The 25,032-nt window shown below is 39.5% G+C and overlaps 1 protein-coding gene across 2 annotated transcripts in view; it reads left to right on the top strand.

Annotated features, from left to right (window-relative positions):
• Positions 1-25,032, top strand: part of mctp2b (multiple C2 domains, transmembrane 2b) — a 43,375-nt gene that overhangs the window by 17,288 nt on the left and 1,055 nt on the right. Inside the window, exons 5-22 of one of the 2 annotated variants that reach the window (XM_033626237.2) lie at positions 2,135-2,277; positions 2,646-2,722; positions 4,366-4,480; positions 4,649-4,681; positions 7,188-7,358; positions 8,624-8,754; positions 9,303-9,489; positions 11,885-11,978; positions 12,084-12,186; positions 12,325-12,427; positions 12,617-12,718; positions 12,832-12,906; positions 14,084-14,203; positions 18,068-18,181; positions 20,957-20,998; positions 23,058-23,167; positions 23,450-23,559; positions 24,066-24,163. In XM_033626237.2, the coding sequence (XP_033482128.2) occupies positions 2,135-2,277; positions 2,646-2,722; positions 4,366-4,480; positions 4,649-4,681; positions 7,188-7,358; positions 8,624-8,754; positions 9,303-9,489; positions 11,885-11,978; positions 12,084-12,186; positions 12,325-12,427; positions 12,617-12,718; positions 12,832-12,906; positions 14,084-14,203; positions 18,068-18,181; positions 20,957-20,998; positions 23,058-23,167; positions 23,450-23,559; positions 24,066-24,163 (1,928 nt within the window). The remainder of the gene's footprint in view (positions 1-2,134; positions 2,278-2,645; positions 2,723-4,365; positions 4,481-4,648; positions 4,682-7,187; positions 7,359-8,623; positions 8,755-9,302; positions 9,490-11,884; positions 11,979-12,083; positions 12,187-12,324; positions 12,428-12,616; positions 12,719-12,831; positions 12,907-14,083; positions 14,204-18,067; positions 18,182-20,956; positions 20,999-23,057; positions 23,168-23,449; positions 23,560-24,065; positions 24,164-25,032) is intronic. The other variant, XM_033626246.2, reaches the window with a different exon arrangement.

Raw genomic sequence — 25,032 nt, 5'->3', positions numbered from 1 at the left:
ATTTACTCCTCCTGTTCTCACACTCATGTTGTAACCACTGCTTGAATGTGTCTTATTCTTTTTCAATTCAAAATCTTGAGTTCTGTTTCACTTCTGAAATACAGACATTATTTAGTAGACGTATTAAATCTCATCTTTCCAGTTTGGTTTCCTAAACTTATGAAACTTCAAAGACACTTGGAACCTACCAGAAAACCTGTGTCCTTCTATGCCAGTGCGTGTTTTCACTTGCATTGGCCTCAGTTTGTGTGTGTGTGTGTTTAGCCTTAGTTGGTTAATGATGACCAGGAGTGTCTGTTTGATTACACACAGGACAGCCGAGCCTCAGGTTGGCTGTGAAGCTCCTGCAACAGCCGGGGCAAGATTCCTCACAGCATATTAGAACCTGTCTGAGCCGCACCCAGCATTCATTACAGCAGGCCTTTCACTCTAGGCATGTGTCTGGATTATTTTTCTCTTCTCCTGTGTGGCTTTGTATTTACATAACCAGGCTCTGGGTAAAAACAATGCAGAATATAAAGGGGAGGATCGAGCTGCAGGAGGATTTAGTTTCTCCCGCATTATTGTTAAGAGCATAAGATCTTTTAAAAGCAGTGCGTGAACAGCTTTTATTTTTTCTGTTTGATCAGCTTATATACACTGCATGCGTGGCTGTTTGCTGAGGGATAACTCTGGTTTGTTGTGTATTATCTTTGTTATGCAGTGTTTGTATTGTAACAGCAAAACCATACAGAACCAGGCATGATCATAGGACGTGGATGCAAAGGAGTATACATTGGTGGTCCACAATCTTTGTTTGGTGACCTGCTGCCCTCAGCTGGTCTATTGACAGCATTGCTAGAGGGCACAGAGTGTACTTTCTGAAAATGATTTAACAGAGCAGCATCAAATGTGACATGTAAAAGTATAAAAACACCCTAAATGAAACCTAATAATTAAAAAAAATGAATGTTGATGTGAATCCAGGCACTTTCACCTTCACCTGTTGTCGTATCTACACGTGACACATAAGATACTAATAAACACACAAAGTTTTTAGCAGTTTTCACAAGAAGCTGGAAGCCGAAATCTGATTGGCTACCAATTCAGGAAGTTGTGGTCCTGTCAGTTGGGGAGGAAAGAAACCACATCCTCCGTACAAACACATGAGAGATGACATTACAAGTAGACCGGTCCTCCCTTTTACTGGAAACCAATACACGTCCCTAGAAGTTAAGAAACAAGGTCTAACAGCTATTTAGAAACCCGGTGTGGACATGAGATGCAGAGTCATTTCAGTGTCATTTATTTCAGACAGTCACCGTGACGAGTCAATGCTGCTTTTGAAAGACAGCAAAAAAAGGAGTGGTGTACTCATGTCTGTCGAACTATGAATTTCAGAAGTCAAACTGATGTCCTTTCACAGCTCTGAGGAAATGTTTTATGGCTTATAAATTAAAACAAAACCTTTGGGGCATCGGTGGCTTAGTGGGTAGAGCAGGCGCCCCATGTACAAGGCTGTTGCCGCAGCGGCCCGGGTTCAAGTCTGGCCTGTGGCCCTTTGCTGCATGTCATCCCCCTTCTCTCTCTCTCCCCCCTTCAAACTTACCTGTCCTGTCCATTAAAGGCAAAATGCCCTAAAAAATATCTTTAAAAAGAAATCCATCAAAATCATAATATAGTATATTAATTAACTTGATTCATACAGCACTTTTTAAAACAAAGTTAATATGTTCTTCCCATGGTTGAAACAGGAATAGAATCAGACAATTACAGCAATTCAAATTAAAATGGAAACAGAGTACCCAAAAGTCATGTATAAATAAAACCAATAACAATAAAAAGATGTGCTTGCATTAAAAAAAAGTGTTTTGAGACAATATAAAGTATGTCGCTGACTTTGCAAGCTTCATATCGCTAAATTCTCTCAGATAATAAAATTATAAAATCCTTAAGCCCAATTTTCAGTTTAATTTAAATGCTGCGTTGTTGTCAGTGGTAAAAACTTTCTCCATCAACAGCTATGTGTCCTGGTGAGGTGTCATTTAGCAAGACAATAACCCCACTACCAGTCTGATCAGTGTGACGAATACCAGCAAATAGTATGAGTGAATAATCTGAACTGCATTGTTTTTTCTTTTATATCATTTTTCAGGTACCAGCGACCCTTATGTGAAATTTAAATTGGAGGGGAAAACATTCTACAAAAGCAAAGTGGTTTATAAAGACCTCAACCCCAAATGGAATGAGACCTTCTCCCTCCCTGTGAAGGATCTGAGCCAGAAGCTGTACATCAAGGTAACCTATCATCACTTTTTACAACATATGTGCATATCGTAATCTGTGAAAAAAGTTCGTTATTTTACCATAGGAGAGTATTACTGCTGTGTTTACAGCAAGAGCCCTGTAGTAAAGGTGTTAAATATGTTAGTCATGTGGTCAGTCAGAGCTTCTTTATAATACACTGTTTTTGGTGTTTCACAGGTTGGTGAGATTTTTTGCAATGAACAGTGCTTTGGGGGATTACAGTGATTGCATGTCAGGTGGTGCTGCCCCAGAGCCATGCACATAGGGGAAGTCTACTTTGAAGCAATATATCACTGTTACAATAACTGTCCCATGATGCTGTCTGTAATAACACTGCCTTGGTGTTTGATGTGACACAGGTATATGACCGTGATCTGACAACTGATGACTTCATGGGCTCCGCCAGTGTCACACTGAGTGATCTGGAGCTGGACAAGTGAGTGTCTCAGTAAGAGTATGATGGTAACTGATGGGTGTAGTATGTGTTGGAAGCAGATGGAGTGTGCACTGTTAAGGTGAAGCTTTTTAACTGTCACTGGATCCTTGAGAGTTAAAAAACTATTTTGATAATCTGTCAGCCTTCTATATATTTTTTATATTTTTCATTTTTATATATTCTTTTATATTTTTCATTTTATAATTTTTTAAATTGTGACAGTGGTGTGGACTGAATGGTACAGTATGCAGCTGAAACATAAGCTTTCAGTGCTCTCTGGTGGACAAATGATAGAATGGAGACATTAGTGTTAAAAATGCACTCCTTTTTAATTTGTCAAATATAGCCTCAAGCATATCTTTGGCATTTGTGAACTGCAATTGGCTGACACACACACTAACTATATTTCTGCAATAAGCTTTTATCGGCTAATATATCACCCTAGTGAGATCAAGAGCCAAACTCAGGTGTCCCTTGGAGTATAATCGGTTTTTGTTTGGAGCAAATTTTAAGTTAACAGTTGAGGTTCCCTTTAAAAGGAACTGGTTGTCTGCTTGCAACCCTTTGTCACACATTGCGTTACGTCTATGTTTGGTGGCCATTTCAATTAGAGATTCAGATTGGTTTATTTCAGCTTAAAGATGTAAAATTATCCAGTATTTCACAAGCAAAAAGCAAAGATTAAATAAAGTCTGATAAACTTATTTGCAGCAAAAATGTGCTTTTCTCCTTTCTGATCTTGTTTATCATCTTGAAACTCTTCTGATCTATCTTGTGACACCTGGTGGAGGTCCCGACACTTTTTAATCATGCTTAGTAGTGGGGATTCTTTTCTCTACTTTTAGTATGCATAATGTGTGCTCAAGAGTATTGCATAAACTGTTAGGGGCTGTTATATGAATGGTTTCCCTTGTGTATTTTCATTAAACCTGAGTGACATATTTTTCAAATAGCAGACTGCATTACAGTACACCATGTCCCCCTTTTCCCTCTTTCCAAAAGTCCAGCTCAATGCTTAATCAGACCATTAATGCACAATCCACCTCTCTAAGTCCATACATTGAATTACCATGTTATTGTACAGTAAACAGCACAGATGCACAATCTAATACAACAGAATGCAAGAAAAGCATGGCTAAATGGTTTGTGGGGCTTATTTCGTTCATTTTTGTGTTTTAACTCAACTCTTTGGTAGTTTTGGTGACCTCTCTATTGCAAGCAAATACAAAATTAACACGTGCTGCAGCCTTTAAAATGACCTTTGAGTAGATCCGTGTCAACAAAACTGAACCTGTTGAACTACATAATGGTAGCTTGTGTTGCAGTGCTGTTGTATATGATTTTGTTTGAACTATGCTTGACAAACTGGTTACTCAGTGTATATTTTAGAAAACTAATGTCCCTGCTTCCACTGCTTACATTAACCACATAACCCACATCTGTACCAGTGCAGCAACTACTCCCTGTTCAACAATAGAACACTGCGGGTTACTTTCTTTCTTTCGGTTGATGTTGTGCTGCATAGTGAAACCACATAGTGTTGCATTTTGGGTCTGAATAACCACCACGGGACATGACTGCCCATCTCTGATCTAGATCTGTTGAGCTTCAACTGAAGCTGAAATCTGCTTACTTTTTTTCAGGGTCAATGAGATGTCTTTGCCCCTGGACGATCCAAACAGCCTGGAGGAGGACATGGGGTTGGTTCTGGTGGACCTGAGTCTGTCTCTCAGAGATGGAGACAACAAGAGAGGCAACGTATGGCAGGCCCCCAGCTATACGCACTGCATGTTATCTTGCAGAAGGGATACTTGTTGTGCATTGTATTTATTGCACATGTATGGTTTCACTGAATGTTTCTCTCTATGCCCTACTAACCACAGTGTCGTTTTGTTTTGCTGCTAACATGCATGCTCCTGTCGGCAGCGGTGGCCCCAAAAAAGAAAACGAAGTATTAGGGTAAGGCATGGCGGAGGGAATGCACCGGACAGTCATTAAATTACATTTACTTTGTTTGATTTATACTCTACAGATTTATGCTGAATGTTAAAGTAACTAGTAAAATGTAGAAAGAGAAATATAGAGCTTCCACTCAGGGTCTAAAATTGTGAGTCAGTGTTAACATGCCGTCATGCTGAGGGTGTGGTCTCCCGCAGTACAGTTCAAAATGGTCAGATTGGTACCACAAGTTGCAGTGATGTTGACCACTGGTGTCCCCTGGCTAACCAACAGTTAAAATAGATATTTTGGCAGTTACCTGTATTTAAGTTGATCAGAATAGTTATAGTCTCTTTGCACAAGAGGGCAGCAAATCACCATGTTTTGTGATGACATTGTGTGTCTTTTGTAGCAAATGAAATCTGATAATTGTCTTTAGTGATTCTAAGATTACAATTTAGATTCATTAACAGTCACTTAGGGTTTAGGTATACCTACAGTACTGAGTAGAACCACTTCTTGACTCCAAAACAACATGAAGTACCTTATTATTAAGTACATTTCTTCATTACTTCAGAATTGCCCTTTTACACAACACTGTTGCACTGTTGCAACACTGTAGCTCACAGAAGTCTGATGATATTCTTTGTTTGTTTTCTTATTGTCAACAAATCCCATGAAAAGGCCAATACCTGCCTGTCTATGAGTACTTCGAAATGGGCATTACACACAGTCCTGCTCCTGCTCATACTTTTACAGGAAGTTATGTTGAGTTTTAGGCAGACTAAGTTTCTATTGCTAAAAAGTGCTATATATGGAAGAATAGTCACGTGTGAATACAGGCTTCTGTTTTAGATGCAACGGTGAAACAAATGACTTTGACTGTGGGGTGAAAAGTTCAACTTGTCACATCACAAACAAACAAATTTGTAAACTGATTCAGCTGACAAAGAACCAGATGAACCTGAACTAACAGATAAGATCAGATTATTAATATAATCAGATAAAACACAAACTGTAAAGAATTTTGTTCAGCTTACTGTGATAAAGCTTTTAAACATCACATTTTCATTATTAAACTAACATATAACTGTATAGTATCTTAATTACTCAATATAAAAGCTGACTAAAAATGGTAACCATGTACTCAGTTTTGGAAACCAAAAGCTGATGCCTGGTTACCAGCCTGGCAACCACTTTTAAAAGTTAGTGTTGAGCCATGTCAAAGCTAAAATCAGTATTTATTAAGAGTTTGTTAACATTAGCTGCCACAATCTACTGATCATACCAGATCAAATCAGGTTGGAGCAGATAAACCCCTGAGTTTATTGAATACATCAAGGCTGTGTTTTTATTTATTTATTTTTCCTTACAATCTAAATTTTTCATTTAGAAGAAGATTATTTTTTTTTAAAGATAGTGTCACTTTAAAGAAATGAAACAATATAGGTGTGAACTTTTCTAAGAATGTATGTTGTCAGTCAACCAGTGGGCGCAGGGCAGAGTACCACAGGGAGGGTAGGGGAATAGGACATTTTTGAGACAGATTAACACATTATTGGTTTTGTTGTAGTCATTGGATTTTTGTGACAATTAAACAAAGAAAGAAAGAATATTTGCAGCTTTATCCATGAAATGAGTCTGGTAGTTGTCTTCTCCTCACCAATGTGGTGTTTTCACCCACAGGGCAGCTGCTGAATGCATGGGTTTTTTATTGCTCATCATGCTTATTGTCTGTACACTCGTTTCTCTGTAGTGCATGAATCTGTGAATCTGAGGATGGCAGCTCTTTCTGTGATGCTGGAACCACCACATCCTACATCTGTGTACAGTCCAGTATGGTTTATAGATCGAGTTGCAGCCACATGACTCTGTCTTAGTTGTACCTAATAAAGTGGCCACTGAGTGCATGTTCGCCTGCTACTTCAAATGGTAATTGTACTCTGCCAAGCACATTCAGTGCTAATTGATATATAATTTTCCGCCCATGCGTGTGGCAGAACAGATTCAGACAGGATGTCACTGTCAGCTTGATCTTCATGAATTGAATCTGGGTTAAATGTATCTCCCTACAGTGTCTTCATGTAAGCCCAACTAAGTATCTTAGAATATGGCCTCCTATTGTATATAGAAGAGAGAGACGCTGCTCTGCATTGTAGCCACTGCAGGCTTTACTTAATCTCTCTGTAAAATGAAGGGTACAATATCCATTCTCTTTTCACTGGAGAGGCAAGATAACGTTGTCTCACTCAGCTGTCTTCCAACGGTGCTTGTTGTAAAAGCACTGATTTGGAGTGTGATGCTATCTCATTTAAGCTTTGTGTTTTATAGGTTACAATTCGTAAGTAGAATCTGGTTTGTGTGTTGTTTCCATTCTTTGCATGTATGCATGCATTGTTGTTAAAGAGACCATGGGTTGGTAGATATGTAAAATGAATTTGCTTTGGTTTAAGTATTAGATATCCTGCACTTTTTCTATTTGTATTCTGAATCTCTTCCCCCTTTGTTTCAAATCCCTCTCCTGCAGTCTGGAGGCTATACTCAGAGTCTTCGTCTGTCAGAGACACTGAGGAAGAATCAGCTGTGGACTTCTGTTGTGTCTGTGACTCTGGTCGGGGGTGAGGAGCTGCCGCTGGACTCTCAGGGAGGTCAGCTCTTTGTTCGCTTCAGACTTGGAGAGCAGAGATACAAAAGCAAGGTACTGGAAGGAGGACTTTTCATCTCCTCCTCTTGGATTGTCCTTGTTGTTCTTACACAGTCTCTATTCCTCTTACCCACCCCTGCTCCTTTTTACCACTCTTTTCTTCTCCTCACAGAACAGACTTGCTCTGCTCATTGTCTCTTCTTCCCCTCCAATCCTGAGCATTTTTCTTTATGATTTAACCTCTCCCTCCCTAAACTCATCTTTTCTTTTCTTGTCCCCTTTCCCCTTTCCTTTTGCAAATGTGTGATTATGCTAGTCTGAAAATGTATTTGGTTACTAAATGCAAAGTGAGTGTGATGTTTTGACTGAAGTATTAGACATGTTTATTATAAACAAGAGATGTTATTATTATTTATAGATGTCTATAAATAAGATGTTTTTTTATTTGTGTAACTGTAGGTGTGACGGTATGCATTTGAAGTGGTCAGTCATCACATATATATTGTGTATTTAATCACAATGTATTTAATTTTGCATTCACATTTGCCATACTGATAGTGTTTAAAATTACTTATTATTAATACTAAATGCTAGAATAATCTGTCCAAAAGTGCTTAACAGCCCTCTGCTCAGTGATGTGGTCACAGAGCATGTCTCAGAGACAGAGCAATAGAATAAGACGAGATGGATTTTTGGTGTGTGACATGAAAAGCTCTAATCACTGCTCATCCTGGCAGCTGGATGATGTCTGGCAGTGATGCTCACTTTCTTGCGCTGCTGGAGCTGTGGCTACTGTCACTGATGATTATCTTGCTGTTCTGCAACATCATCCATTACACATCAAAGCTACATGCTAATGAGCAGCATCACGCCTTTTTCTTTTCTTATATACAGTACAGGTTCAAATTGACAGTAATTACTTTTTATGCCTTCATGTGTGATGGGAATTTCCTGATGCTGATTTTTGCAGCTGCTTAAGAACCAAACACACTAATCTGTTAGAAAAACAAACTCACAGATGTGGTTAAAAAATCTGGACTTACTGCAACTGATTATTTTTCTGAATAAGAGGTTCTAGACGAACCTTTACAGCTGGAGAACTGCAGACAAAGTTATGCTTTTCTGACATTTGACCAACGTAGAATTGACTTTTACTGCATGTAAACATGATTTATAGGGGAAATTAGGGTATCAGCATTTTCTGACTCTCTCATCTGAACTTTAATGGCTCCTTTCAGCATTTAATGTACATATAATGTGAATTTGAAAAAAAACAAAAAAAAAACATGTATATTTCATGGTCTGTCCTCATTTCTTAGAATCACTGCAAAGTGCCCAACCCTCAGTGGAGAGAGAGGTTCACCTTTAACCAGTTCATAGACAGGCCAGACATCCTGGAGGTGGAGCTCTGGTCCAAGGAAGGACGAAGGAGCGAGGAGTGTTTGGGAGCGTAAGTCTGCTTTCAGAACCTGTGTGTCTGTGTGCTTATGTGCTCAACCTACAAAGCCAGTACGGGAACAGTCTCAAAACTAATGATGTGATTTGCCTGCTGCAAAGCACCTAAACCTTGAGAATAGAAAAAAACAACTGACTGAGTTGTATTTTTAATAAGAGAATTGACATTTCCAGAGCAGCTGCCTTGATTTTTCACTTGGCAATGTGGAAGCAGAGACCAATGTCAGCCCAGTGAGTAGTGTGTTTGTCCAGTCAGGTTAAGAAATGGTTCATTAGACATAATGTTGTTCCCAAGCAAATGCCTACTGAGCCTTAACATACAGCAATGAAAAATGTGAAATAAAGTAGGCTAGTGCTGTAAGGACATGATGTACATGTATGTTTACCCTGTGAATGTGGCTGTCTGCACATGTGTAAACTTGCTTTTATGACCATACATGTCTGAACATGATGTATGTATATTTTTCATGTTTGCATGACTACAACTATACCTGCATGTGCTGCAGTACATGAAGGCCTGTGTATGTGTGTTTGTGTGCACAGGTGTGAAGTTGACCTGTCCAGGATACCTTTCAATGAGAGGCAGCTGTTCACACACACCTTGGACCAGGGGAGAGGACGCTTGGTCTTCCTACTCACTCTAAACACATGCAGCGGCGTCTCCATCTCTGACCTGTGTGCTGCACCGCTCGATGAACCCCATGAACAACAGCACCAGCTGGACAACTATGTCAGTACCTGTACTGCTGTTATATTCTGTCTGTGCTGAATGGTTGCATCAGTTCACCACCTCCAGTCCAGTCCAAGTGTCTGTTTATCTGACACTTTTATTGGATTGTTATAAGTAAAATCTTTTACTGGATTTTGAAATATAAAAGCAGCGTGAGAAGGAAAGATCCACTGAGCTCTAGAGAAGTGAGGTAGTGTCTGTGATTATAAACATTCATTTCAAACTTAGTTATAGTCTGAAGCTTATAAAACATGCCTATATATTAGAGGGTTAAAAGTTAGTCGGTCGGTCGGTCGGTCGGTCAGTTAGTTAGTTATTTAGGTTAGTTAGTTATTTAGGTCCAAACTGTTCTTGCAGTACTTTCTGTGTTGAAAGGCCAAGAGGTGGCAGTATCTGCCAGGTAATGTGCTGGAAGTCAGTAACAAAGACATCTGCTTTTGACTAAGCTTTTGACATCTAGTTTTTGACATTAGCTAGGCGGCCATGTAGTGAGAAGGTCTGTAAGTGTAACCTTAAAGGGACAGTTCACCCCAAAAAACAAAAATACATATTTTTCCTCTTACCTGTAGTGCTATTTATCAATCTAGATAGTTTTGGTGTGAGTTGCAGAGTGCTGGGGATATCGGCCACAGAGATGTCTGCCTTCTCTCCAATATGATGAAACTAGATGGCACAAAATTGAAAAACAGCAATGTCTCTTTCCAGAAATCATGATCCAGTTACTCAAAATAATCCTCAGACCTTGTTGTGAGCAGTTTCATGGAGAAACGATTTTCTTTGTACCAAACTACACCTGCCAACTGTTTCACCACACAGAAGAAAGTGTGCATCTGCTCCTAGCTCACCTAGCATCACTGAGCTAACTGATGCTACAGCTCAGCTGAGGAGGACAAGTATGTACACTTCCTTCTCAGTGTTGATACAGTTGTTAGGTGTAGTTTGGTGGAAAGAAAACGGTTCTGCCATGACACTGCTCACAAGGTCTGTGGATTATCTTGAGTAACTGGGTCGTATTTATTAGAAAGAGACATTGCTTTTGAGATTTTCAAATTTTGTTTTTTGATGCTTTAAGCGCCACAAACGAGTACCATCCAGTTCCATTATACTGGAGAGATGGCAGCTATCTCTATGGCTGATATCTCACACTTGGCAACTACCAAAACAATCTAGACTGATAAACAGCTCTACAGGTAACAGGAAGATTATATTTTTGAATTTGGGGTGAACGATTCCTTTAAGATACAGCTACATTGCCATGAGAAAGTAGACACGTTGTAAAGCAAAAAGATCCAACGTGAACCCTTCTGGGTTACTCGGTTATGTACACAGAATAGATATTTAGCACTCAGCTGAAGATATCAGCCCATTACATTCTGCCTTAAATATTCATCAAAAGCTGCACTTAAAGTGCAATGCTTGTTTTTTAAGTGTACATTTATTAACTAAAATCCATGCATACTTTACCATCAACCATTTTCCAAGCATGACATAGGTATGTAGATATCAAATCCAGTTAAATCAGACCTGTCTTGCGGCGTCTGGTTGCAGGTCATGCCAAAAAGTATGACTTTAAATTGGCAGTGACTTGAAACATCGTGGTAATACAGTTGAAGGCAAGGGCTGTTTTGAGAGTATATCTTGGTGCATTGAAGTTCTCATGGAAAATAATGACGTGAGATTTCTGAGTCAGGCGCTAAAGAAAAACCTCTCTGCTCCAGAATGAAGAAAGTCACCTTAATCACTCCCTGCCTTCATCGAGTATGTGTTTTCTGACCGAACATAGTGTGCAGCAGTCATTTCCCGGCACAATGTTTTTTTTCCAACAATATACTGTAGCTTGCAAAAGCCCTGCTGCTACCAAAAATGTATTTCATTGTTCTTACAACTTTTACGATACCTCGACAAAACTCTTTTCTTTTGTCAATAGTGGTAAAGAGCGCCACCTTTTGGCACTGAGGTGGTAAACATCTGCCTGTACAGCTAAGCACAAGTCTGTTGTTAATGCTGTGGATTTATTATAAAATATGCAAATAATAAGGATGACATGGCTAATTTACACATATTTATAGGCAGTATGAACATGTTATGTTTTTATGATGTGGAAAATTGGGCTTAAGAACACATAATTAGAGTTTTTATATACATAGATATTTTATTCTCGTTTTTTTTTTTTTGTATCCCAAAAAAAATTTCTATATTAATGAGACCATTTGAACATTTTTGCTATGTTTTCTGATCACTGCATTTGAATTTAAAGAAAATCTGGCTCATGTATCTTGATACATTAAAAAAATTAGAGGATTATGCAGGCTTGGTGGCAGTAGGTGCTCTTTCTCTGAGTGTTGTCATATTTAACCGTACCCACACCCTCATGCTACCCGTTTGTCCCCCACAGAGTTTGAGAAAATCCCTGAAAAACCTCCGTGATGTTGGTTTCCTTCAAATTAAAGTTGTCAAGGCAGCAGATTTGCTGGCTGCTGATTTAAACGGTGCGTCACACATTTGGATTTAAGTTCATTCTTTGTTCTGTTGTTCCATCAAAAGGGACAAAGGGAGCCCAGTGTGAAAGTGTTTTCTGTTGTTGTGTTCTGCAGGCAAGAGTGATCCCTTCTGTGTGTTGGAAGTGGGGAATGACAGACTGCAGACTCACACAGTCTACAAGAGCCTCAACCCAGAGTGGAACAAAGTCTTCACATTGTCAGTTTGAGTCTTTTTTCCCAAGCAGATTTTCTCATTAATACTATGTGATGTATTGATGCTGTATGTTGGGACATAATGCTGTAGTGTCTCTGCTGATTTGTGAGGAGTATCTGACCTCCTTGTTTGTCCTTGCAGCCCTGTCAAAGACATTCATGATGTTCTGGTGGTGACAATCTTTGATGAGGATGGAGACAAGGCGCCAGACTTCCTGGGAAAAGTTGCCATTCCGCTGCTCTCGGTACACACTACCTCACTAACAGTCCGTCATGCAGACAATACGCTCATCTATTTACACTCTGCGTCTAAATTAAAGTGAAGAGGGCAATAACACTTGAGTGCGTTGAAGACTTGCTAAGATGTAATCGAGCATGACTGATGGTCAGGTTCGTGGATGAGTTCAACACCTGATGCCCTTTCTGTCCCGCAGATCCGCAGGGGACAGCAGATCACCTACCCACTGAAGAAAGAGGACTTAGGTGGGATGTCGAAGGGGAACATCACTCTGGAGCTGGAGGTTATTTTTAACCCTGTGAGTAAAAGTTCAGCCTGCAATGAGGACATGAGTGCATGATGGCCATGAAAGACAGGCCTGATTCTGTCTGCTTCTCACCGCTTTATGACTTTTTCTTTTCTGTAAATCAGGTAAGAGCGAGTATAAGAACCTTCCAACCAAGGGAGAGGAGATTCATGGAGGATAATCCCAAATTTTCCAAAAAGGTTTGACCCAGCTCTCATGAATTTACTGTACAATATGGAGTCTGAAAGTCATTTTGCATTGAGCCAAAAAAAAAATGTTGCAAACAGTACATGTAGATTTTAAATGATTCATTTTTTCATCCAAGGCAGCATGTGCTAACACACAAAATCTAGAGTACTGCTTTATTAGTGCTGAATCCATTTGTAGATAAATAAATTTTCTGCAGATTTGCTGCTTTATTTTCTTTTACAAAAGCAAACTGAATATGTTTGGGTTTTAGACTGTTTGTTGGACAACACAAGAAATTTTAAGATGTTAGATTTGAGAAAATTGTGAAAATTTGTAGCTTTTCTAAATTGTTATTTATTTTTTAAAAAAAAAATGCCCATATTTTTTTTTTTTTTTTTAAATAAAAAATATGGGCAGATTTATTGATAATGAAAATGATTGGTTGCAGCCCTAAACACCATAGCATTAAACGTTACAAGCAACCAGCAGTAAAGAGGGCAAGGGTCAGAGGTCACTGCACTTTGGACAGTATGTATGTGACGCTTGGGGTAATTGATTTTTTTTTTTAAAGGCAGAAGACCAGTTGTACAAATGTTATATGTTTATTATCAATTAGCTCTTTATAAACTGAACATGTTGAAGATTATAGTGACTTTTTTCTCTCAAAACCAGCGCCTGCGAAAGCAGAGACTTTCCTTTGCCTGAATTAGTTGAATTGAGCTTTAATTGACCCCAACTGTGACTGAGTTCTTGTCCACTGTTCTGCTACATTAGTTTGATATACAGTGTGCAAGACAGGGTGCCTGACTGTCTGTACTTCCCACAAAGACTCATTGTTGTCAGACAATACATTGCTCACTAACGCCGAAATTGGCTTACACACTGAGGACCGGGGTTGTAATTTGCAGGTTTTCCTTCAGATTTAACGTTGAGAATTTCGTTTGACAAAATCAGGTCAGAATACTGAATTCTTTTGCCCCCTGACCACAATGGCTCAAGCATGAACCTACCAGCTACTCTGACTATTACACCAGCCAACTGGATGTTTCCTGTTTAGTATGAATACATTACTCATAAAATTAAACCTGTACACAATAAAAACATCATTAGGAGCTTTTTTATCTATATTTTAAGCATAACTACTGTAATATTTATATGTTTTGCATGTTTATAATCTGTATCTTTCAGGTTCTGGCCAGGAACGTGATGCGTGTTCAGACACTGTACAGGGCTATCATGTCGACTCTGCAGTACATCAAAAGCTGCTTCCAGTGGGAGAGCGTTCAGAGGAGCCTGCTAGCCTTCCTGGTGAAGTGCTTTAACTGCTTATCAACACACTATCTGCATTTCCCTCTGTTTTCCCTCCAAGCTGCGGAAGACAACCGCAGTCTGGCTATCCCCTACTTGAACTCTCCCAGCGAGATTCTTAATCAATGCGGTGTTGGGCTCAGCAGAAATGCAGGCTTGGCCCTGTCTCTGTATTGGAGTGGGCTCTCTCTGTGTTGTGTGTCTCGTGGATGCAGAGTTAAGCCTCAGCTGGAGAGAGTAGAGTCCCAGTGGAGTCAAGATAGAGTCTATTTTTGTTCTACTTCCCTGACAACTCATTAACCCTCTGTCCAATCTGTGCTCGGTTTGATTTAGACCCCATTATGCAGACAGAAGTCCAATTAAAAGGCTCTTCAGAGATAAGGCTTATTCTCCATCCTCCCATTGTTGAGTACAAGTGTTAAGCAAGTGTGAAGACAGAAACACGGGAGAAGCCTCTCAGCACTTGTCTTTAAACTGCAAAGTGGAGTGGGTGCTGATCTTTCTGACATTATTCTCTCCCAGATCTCGCTCGATTGAAATGGCATACAGCAAGTTGTGCATTAACTATGCAGGCAATCAAGGTCATGGAAAGTTCTTTTTGTTTTTGCGGCGCACGCCCTGTAGATGGCACTGAAGTTTTGCTCAGCATCTAAAGACTTTCCTAAAAGACTTGTTAAGAGATACTGTATGCCGGCCAATAGTACAGTTTGTTCAATTTGCTGTGAAAAATGGGAGCTGCAACAGAGAGCTGTTATCTGAACAGAAGCCACTATTAAGCTCTGAGTCGTGCTTCTAGTTTTGTAATTTCAGACCACTTGGACATGTAGAAACTGTGTCGTCCAGCATGGGGTCAGGGGTCAGTGTGTTTATATCAGAAAGTGGTTGCAATAGAAATATTTACAGCACAGTCAATGCACAGCTACTCACATTGGATCTAAATGCCTAAGAATACACCCCCTCCCCTTTTATATATGAATTTAATTATTGGGGATAATATTGTTGTTTTGCCTGACAGATCAGACGCACACACTCAAGCACTAATCATACAAGCATGAACAAGCGCACAATGTACACACTCATCCTCCCACTGTATCTCAGTGTTTGAAAGACAGTACCATCTGTACTCATGTTTTCACACTAACGCTCCCTGCCATTTCAAGCCTCAGTGAGAAGGAATAAATGCCTGTTTAATACAGCCACATGAGAGAAATGAATCAAAGCTTCACTCTGCATGACAGAGTGACAAACTACCTGCAACATCTGCCGGTTGTCAGACACCTTCCTGCAGAGTGCTGTAGTCAGTGCAGCGTAGTTTAAATGTATGGGTTATCCCAGTGAGAAGCCTAAATCCTGGTAGTGTTAGTGCCTTGCTCTACTCATTGAACCCTAGCAGGTCACATACAGCAGCCACTCTACTTTATTTGTAAGAGGTGGTGAGAGGTGCTGTTGAGATTTTATTTTTTATGATTTGCTCTTTTCTTTTGAAATATAACATCAGTACTGTAAATCATAAAATTTTTAGTTTCCCATTCCACCTGTCTCAAACGTAGAAACAAGGGGGCTCACCCATGGGCAAAATCTTCAGACATTTAGGGGGTTCAACAACAACAACTATATATATATATATATATATATATATATATATATATATATATATATATATATATATATATATATATATATATAGATATATATGTATATATATAGATATATAGATATAGATATATATATTCACAGTTTACAGTCTGTTAAGGTTCAGGTAATTGCCTATGTTGCTCCTTTTGGTATCCCAATGCACACACACCTGACACTGTCTTTATATTAAGGTGTTTTGTACAAACAACAAACACTAAGTATTTCTCTGTATTTTCAACATTACCTCTTTAACCAGCAGCTACGTGTGGATGTTCAGTAAAACAAACACACACACACACACACACACACACACCGTAGAATGAGTCATGCATCGCAGACAGTGTGTGCTCCTGTGCACAGAATTGCCGCCCATGAGCTTGTGTGCGTTTTGACCAACAACACAATGATAAGGTGGTTGGTTCACAATGATACAAATCAACTACACACCCAGTTTTCAAAAGCCAATTGACAGTATGAAACTCAAATCATTTTCCAGCTTCATACACTGAAAAACACTGACCAGATGTGTTCATCAGCAACAGTAACACACCGGTTTATATTCAGCATGTGCATCAGAGATGCAGTGATATAAACAGGCAAAGTTTTGTGACTGTGCATGGCCAAAACGTTGGCTGACACCAACATGATGCAGGAGGAGTTCAGTGACCATCCAGTGTGTTTAGAGTCAGTTAAACCCTGAAGATTGGGGGAAGAAAATGACCTTTTGGAGGCATTTGATGACTGGTGATTACAAGTATTGAGGAGAAAACTTTTCCATAATTCATATATGAGGGGGGCATAACCCCAATTAAAAGCACTATTGCTCAGTTCAACACGCTCAGCCTTACTTGGCCCAGTATGACCAGTAGCTTGTGCAGGCTAATATTTATAAACTTTGTGTAGATATTATGGTTCACTGACTTTATGACTTTTGACTTATCCACTTTTAGTATTATCCCATAATTATCCGTAATAATCAGTAGCTGCTGCTGAGCAAAAGTTATCCAGTCCAGCTTTAATACAACGAATGTTGTCAATGATGTCAGTGATTTCTGTGCTCTTGGGTTACTGCTGTGCCATGCAAACCCTTCCCTGAGCATTAGTGTGGAAATCCTGCTGCATTCTGAAAATGTGTTACCCTCTAGTTCAGTAGCTCTCCCAACATTAGGTAGCTTTTCTTTCTTTATTCTTTTTTTCTTTTTGTCTCTGATCTGGATCGTATTTCCAGAGCGCTTTTTGCTGTCGAAGACTATGTAATGCCTCTCAAGCTGAAATGGGCTGCAATTATCACAATCTTTATGGGCTGGGTATACATTTCCACCAAAGCGTGACTTGGCTCTCCCCCTGTCCCGGCTCTTGCAGTCATTACAAAGTCCTCTCTAATAAAACATAACCCTTTCAGTGAGGAACTGGTTTCATCTCCTCTCCCAGGCCCTGTTTTGGCTTGTGATAACACAGACAAGAGCATGCTTGGCTTTTTGCACATTAAAGCTGACGGAGGTGGTGGTGGTGCAGGGGGGTGGGTGGGGGGAGGTATCTGCCATCTTTTATGTCAGTTGGTGCCTCAGAGGAGAGTGATGTCTTTACCAGATGTTCGCTTCTATTTTTATTAGCATATAAAAACCTGTAAACCCTTCCCCACGCCTTGTGGCTCGCTGCCATTTTGGCCGGCGCTGCCTCTCCAACAGGATTATTTTATCGTTCCATTTAGCCGTGCAATTGAGACATCACAAGCCATATTTCTTTATCCTCTTATCCCTTTTACCTGAGCCACGCACAGGTGGAATGTCCATCACAAGTGCCATTATGGATGCTAATGACATATTCACACACGGACTCCCTGTGGCTGCAGTGAATCGCGTGGTCGGCTTTAATGTACACAAGATAAGAGACGCAGATCAATTAGACTTATGTGGTTAATGTCAATGCATATACAGGGGGTGGAGGGAGAGTCAGGTCCAGCTGAGCAGAGTGGCCGCCCTGCACAGCGTATGCAGAATAACCGCACATAGGAAGCAAGCCTTTGATAGTGGCAGGGTAGCCTTCATCAGCTTGACCACAGCTAATTAAATCAATAGCCGAATGGATCAACCTTTAGCTAGCAGGGATTCAGGAACTATTGAAAATGTCTTTGGATGTGACTTAATGAAGAGCAGTTTGTTTCATACTCTCACCCCCCCTTGCGTCTGACCCCACAGATATCTGACCTCTGTGCCCTTCTGCCTGCAGGTGTTTGTGGTGACAGTGTGGTACTGGGAGTTTTACATGCTGCCATTCTTCCTGGTCCTGCTCATCTCATGGAACTACCTCCAGATCCGGTCCGGTCGGGTCAGTCAGGACCTGGTGAGTCCAGAGTAGCTCCGTCATCCTCGTTCATCATCTTCTCCTTCAGCCAAATGACCTCCTGGCTCCCGTTCACACTGTTTTTTTTTTTTTTTTTTTTTTTTTTTTTTTTTGTGCAAAAACAGCTCCCTCAACCACATTTTGTGCTCTTAATTAAAAGATGGTTTGTTTCCATAGCAACCAGCTGCACCTAGCTACATAATAATAAAATAACACATAATACATAAGCATAGAAAACTGACTGAATAGACTAATGCAACATATTATTATAGCCTAAGCTAATTTGCAGTGTTTGTCCCTTTCTAACACTGCTATCTGTGTTCTTTTTTTTTCCAGTCAGCTTCTTGTTATTTTTCCGAAACCTTCCTCTTCTTCTGTAATTGGTCTGTTGGCCTCCTCTCGTTGTGACTGGTCAAATTAGACAAAGTTTTTAGCGCTCTGCTCTGAAAAGGTCACAATTCACAGTGTTATTTTTCCACTGCGACCACGCTTAGTTTCTCAGATGAAAGGCTGTGTATCTTGTCTGTGCTCAGTGAGGAGTATCAGCTGTATTTACTGTATACGCTTCAACACAGACAACAGGTTATAGCAAATTACATACACAGAGCACTGTCCAGACTCCAGACAATAATGTGCTTTATTATATATTAAAACCAGTGAAATATTTTTATACTTTTACTTATTAATAATAGTTCAGTCTCTGGTGGTCATAAATTGTGGAAAATAGCTGGTCACTAGTTTCCAGTGCCCAAGCTGACATTCTCTTAATTGATTTTTTTCCCTGTTTTTAATCTAACAGTTTAAAACACAAAGATATTACAAAAGAGGAGTAAGCCACTCGGGCTTTCCTCAGGCACACTACGCACCGACACAAGGAATATTATTAAAAAGCCTTTATTTTAATCGGGCATGTCAGAGATTAAAATATATACGACCAAATGCCAAAAACGCAGACCAGTTTCGACCAACAGGTCTTCTTCAGGGCGTTCAAAGGCTTTTTAATATTATTCCTTGTCTCTGTGCGTAGTGCGCCTGAAGAAAGCCCAAGTGGCTTACTCCTCTTTTGAACAGTTAATATTTTACTTCAAGAGCACCTCGCGTTTACCTGGAGTTTACCTGAGAGCACCAGGTAATTTTTCTTCTTTTTATGGCTACAAAGATATTACATTTCCAATTATTTAAAATAATGATAAATAACTGAAGCAATTAATCTATTTAAATAGTTGCCTGTTAATTTTGCCAATCCACTAATCAGTTAATTGACTTGTCATGTCAACTCAACAACAGTGTTAATGAATTTACTGTACAGGCATTACTACAGAATATTGCACCAAACTATTTACAATAACAAACAGATCCATCATGTAACACTAAAGTCATCTTACACCCGTGACAGATAATGGGAGAAGAAAGCTGATGCTCATGTTAAAGGAATACGTTGCCCACTCAAAATGACCATTTGTATGTCTATTACTCTGCCCACGTTATGTCAAATTCATGTAGAAATCTTCTCACATGCCTCCATGGTGAATGAAGAATCCAAAAACAGAAAAATTCTTGGTGGATTGAAGTAAAAGGGCACTACGTTTAACAATAGCAAAAGTATATCAAGACATCCGTTTACAAACTCACACACAACTTGTGCAGTATAATCCAACTCTCATTTATCCAGTCGTGTGCTCAGTACTTCCAAAAAACAAGCATTTTTGCTAAAACTTTACTTGCCCAAGCGCATTACTCGTATGTGGAAGTGTTTTTAAATCATAAGGTTTCAGCAAAAATGCACGTTTGCGAAATACTGAGCATACAACTTTATAAATGACACTTGAGTTATATTGCACAAGTTTGTAAACAGATATTTAATATAGTTTTGCTGTTGTTAAACGCAGTCCCCTTTCACTCCAGCTCTTCAAGAATGCTCGCCATTTTTGGATTCTTCGTTCACCGTGGAAGCATCCGAGAAAAAGCTTTCTTCACAAATTTAAGGGTGTCACAGGGTGAGTAATTGACACACAAATTATAATTTTTTGGGTTAAGTATTCCTTTAATAACTAAATGGTCAACAGAGTTAAATTTGTGAGATATTATTTATCAAGAGTTTAACGCTGTACTCACAGTGATGAAGCAGATTAGCCAACAACCTTTCAAGTATAATCAGATTTTGATTTAAATGTTGCTCCATCCAGATTGGTGCACAGAAAAAGTGCAACATCACCTTTTTTCACTACACGTTTGACCCACTTTAAACCTGAGCAAACAAAAATGAGAGAAAGATCTTTCATATGAAACAACCTAAACTGTTTGAACTTTTGAAAAATGTGCGTTCATGTAGGATGAACGTTACTCACAGCTGGAATCAGGTTGAAACAAAAAGTGTTCTCAAGGCCGAAACTCAAGCTGAAAATGCTTAATCGTCAATAGAGCTGAGGGGAACTGCTGAGTCTGGTTATTATCCAACTCTTTTCATAAACAAGTAATCATGTAATTGATAGCAAATATTGATTAATGCCACTTTAATATATTCTGGTGTAGAGTGTGAGTTGTCTCACCTTCAGTTGCCTTGGTTTCTTGTGAACGAAGCGAACATGGCCCGTCAGTCAGCTGTCCTGCACTGCTGAGTGTTTTTGGAGGCTGACCTCAGGGTCACCGCTGATCCCTGCACTTTGTCAGATGACGACTCCATGTGCACACTGGAGTTAATACGAGAGTCGAAATGAGACGAAGTTTATATTGTAGAAAATCTCAACTCTGTAACACAGTTCTCTTTTTTTCCAGGACAGTATGGATTTGGCAGATGAGGAGGAGGATGAGGAGAAGGTATGTACCTGTGGTTTTTTGTTTGCAGTTCTTTGTTGACAAAGCTTCTGTATTTCTATATGCTGATGAATAGAAAAGATGTTAGCTTTATTTTTACATGTTGACAAAGGTATCCGTCTATGATCTATCATTTAATGTCGTTAAGCTCTTTATTCAGGACTAAATCTTCCGATGCATTTTGATTCCTGCCAACCACGAGTTGCATTTCTTTTTTTTAAACTTACCAAAAGACATTTGGGCTTAATGAAGACCTCACCAACCCGTTTCCACATGTCACAACACATTCATATGCTAATAGAGGGGCGGGGGAAAAGGTTCTGCTGCATTTGGGAAAGTCCCTGAGCTTAACACACCATATAATACCATCAATATGGAACTAATGACAGCACTTAGACATGCTTTTTCAAAGCTCATTTTAGAAGTTGGCGTTGAAAGTGTTACAATGCTTTTAGGCAATGAAATATTCCTCCAGAATGACAGCAGTTTATTGTAGATGTTTTGAATGGTCTGTTGCGGCACCATGTAAAGTGGTTCTCATACTGGTTTTAGTGGGAATATGACCCTAAAATGGCTGAAGTGGTTTAGTGCAATGAGGGGGGCTTGATGGATATTTGACTGAGGTGAAAGTAAATTGTCTTACATGTGGATTTTGAGACTGATAAGTCGCTGTGCATGTGGAACATCCCAGGTTTCATCCCCTTTTCCCAGGCTCATCCCCAATGTCTGGGTGGAACTGAGCCAGCAATCCCTCGCTGTGTTTCTGAGCAAAGCACTCGTATATCACAGAGATCACATAGTGACAAAGACCATGGCTTTGGCCAGTAAACAGTCCCCCCATAACCACCACCCCACCAACACCGGCTCCTCTCTTCAGTCCTCTAACCCTCCCTCAGCCTCCCTGTGTTTGATGTGGACATGTGGCCGTGTCTCTGTCTGAAGTCTGGCTCTCACTCCAGAGATCTTCAGAGAGTCTGGTCTTCTCTGTTTACTTTAAAGCCAGCCTTCCCTCCTGGGATCTGGACGAGCCTGAGAAAGAGCCTCGTCTCTTTCATAATGTGAAGTCCAGTCCCATTCTGAAGAGCTCGCACTTTAAAAAGCCACTTTCAAACCTGCTTGTTTAGTATCTGCCTTGATTTTTGCATTTTGCAGATGTAGAGTGGCGGTGAATGAGTCTGATTCAGTGTTCCGGTGTCTTTCTCAGTGACATTTTGATAGACATTATTATTAAGTCAGGTAGGGATGAAATCTGTGGCCTTGAGAATGCGATACGTCGGACCACATAAAGCTGTTAAAGCTTTGTTACTGTATAGTTGAGCTGACAAAGCACCCCCCATCTTTTGATTTTTTTTAATCCATTTTTTTTCTTTGTTAAGCTTTTTAGCGCACAAACCAAACTAAAATTAAGATATTCATGATATTCAGATTTAGTCTACTTCAGAAGAGCTCTGTTTTAATTAATCATGTAATAAATAATACTTTAACCTTTTTTATTTTCAGCAGTTTACTTTTTTTCTTTAGCCTTTCTTTAACCAGGAAACATTTTGTGATATATATAATCTAATTTAGAAAGTCAGGGTGAAACTGTTTACACAAAACCACATCATAACACATACACACATACAGCTCAATAAACCATGGCCAAAACATCTTTGTAAAACACTTTAATGTAAATTAACAAATTACAAATTATTTGTTTTTTTTAATTATTTGTGCTTGTATTGGAGTTTCACCTCCTTTTCAACCATGGATTTAATCAGTGTTATTTGATGCTGATAGTAATTTCAGGAATAATTTAATGAGCTGCATGTCTGACAGTCTGTCACTATGTATTATAGCAAACACCTCTTTCAACCAGCACAAACTTTTTGTTTGATTCACGAAGGCAGTCTTTTCTTTTATAAATGTGCACTTGTGTTGAAATTCTAATATAATTAGCTGCTGAAAATGATCCACTTTCCTCTCAATTAAATTCCGCACTAGTACAAACCATCATGAGTTAACACACCCTTCTGAACCGTATGAAGACTTTGTGTCTTGTTTGTTCTGTTTTCTGCTGTAGGAGTCGGAGAGAAAAGGGCTGATGGAGAAAATCCACATGGTCCAAGACATCATCATCACCCTTCAGAACCTGTTGGAGGAGATCGCCTGTTTCGGGGAGAGGATTAAAAAGTAAGAACTGAAGATCCATTGTCAATTACAGCTCAGTATGTTTGTATTTCAGCCAGAGGCATCTCAAATGTGTATGATTGCAGTATGAAATGGATAAGACTGTCATGAAATATCTGAAATTGTCTTGTCCCGTAATTAACCAGTAAAAAAAAATCTGCATTAGAGTGGCCTCACATACATTTTCATTACCTCAACAAGCACTGTATTTTATGACCTGTCAGTGAATTAATCTGATACATTCTTCCTCGATACTTACTGATATTTATGATCTTAACTTGGCAGCACTTTCAACTGGTCAGTGCCGTTCCTGTCTGGCCTGGCATTCTTGATCTTTGTCATCGCAACCATCCTTACATACTACATCCCAATACGCTACGTGGTTTTAATATGGGGTGAGTCTCAAGCACTGTTTACTGTGTCATCTGTTTTGTGTTGATGCCTGTTTGCCTTTATTTTAGCTGAGTACCGAACTAGTCTTAATTTGCTGTGATAGTAAAAATTCTCCTTCCTCTTTCCTTTTATTTTCATTTATTTCCATTTGATCTTTCTATTATTCATAAGATTTACAAGGTTGCAGGAGTGTTTGCTTTTTATATTTTCTGGCTGCTGAGAGTTCTTCCCCATTATCTTTTTAACATTAATGTGCTATATGAATTGAAGCGTATCCTATTCTTAAAAAGTCAAGGTTATTGTCTGAATGACTAGAGTGTACAACACTGCAAGTCTTCCAGCCTATAAAGTGAAAGTAAAAGAAGAAAAAGCCATATACTGTTGTACTCGCAGCAATAGTTCTTGGACAGCGAGAGTCTCCTCTGCAGGTATTTGTTTGTGTGGAAACAAAAAGCGCAGCCACAAGAGACTAGTGTTAATGATATGTTGGTGTGAATTTCTGTTTTAGGTATCAATAAATTCACCAAGAAATTACGGAACCCGTACAGCATTGACAACAATGAAGTACTTGATTTCCTGTCGAGGGTGCCTTCAGATGTGCAGAAGGTAAGCCCCGCTGGATCAGCCGGCCAGGAAGCCCAAAATCCCAGAGCCCGCTTGCTTTGCATTTTACTACAACAACTCCCAGGCATTCTTCCCTCTTGTCTGTATAATTAGCTTCATCTGTATAATTATGAAGCCCTGTATAATTTCTGTTGTGTTTTGGTCATGATACATCCCTGGTGGAGGTCTACTGTTTAGCTGCTTTGCAGGGCAGGCTGTTCCCAGGCTGAGATAGGAGACGCTGCTGCTGGTGTCTCCTGCATGAACCCCCCGACCTCAGCAAGAGCAAAACATCAGTCTGAACACATACATCAACCAAAAAGAAACAAAATAAGTTTGAGCTAGGGCTGGGCGACACAATGTTTTTGACCAAATATCTTTGGAGTTGACTATTGGTGCTTTCATCAAATATTTACACGATGAGATTTATGATAAGGTATCATCAGTAATGTGAATAACATGACAAACATTACTATCATTTTAATAGAAAAAAAAATACTTAGTGATAATACTCTTTTGACAAAAGTTATAAGGGTTGCAGTATTTTGCAGTGATGGCCCAAAATGGCTACTTTATGTCCTTAAACCAGACACCTTTAAAAGGTTAAGCTTTTCACAAGAAATCTACTGGCTTCACTCTTTTTTCCCTGTCTCTCCTCTTCCATGTGTGTCCCCTCTCCTTCCTTTATTTCCTCTCTGTCTTCTCTGTTTTTACCCACCGTATCTCTCTTTCTCTGTCCTTTTGTCTCTAAGCTGTTTGACCCCATTTGCCTCCTCCCTCTCCTTCTGCGATGCCCCTGGGCCTCTGGGTTTAGTGACGGTGACTCTCTCTAGTTTCTCAGCTGACCACTGCTGTTTTGTCTGTACCACAAC

The sequence above is a fragment of the Epinephelus lanceolatus genome, chromosome 2 (assembly GCF_041903045.1).
Source record: "Epinephelus lanceolatus isolate andai-2023 chromosome 2, ASM4190304v1, whole genome shotgun sequence".
Lineage (NCBI taxonomy): Eukaryota > Metazoa > Chordata > Actinopteri > Perciformes > Serranidae > Epinephelus > Epinephelus lanceolatus.
The sequence above is the reverse complement of the archived record's forward strand: the minus strand, read 5'-3'. Positions and strand labels throughout refer to the sequence as shown.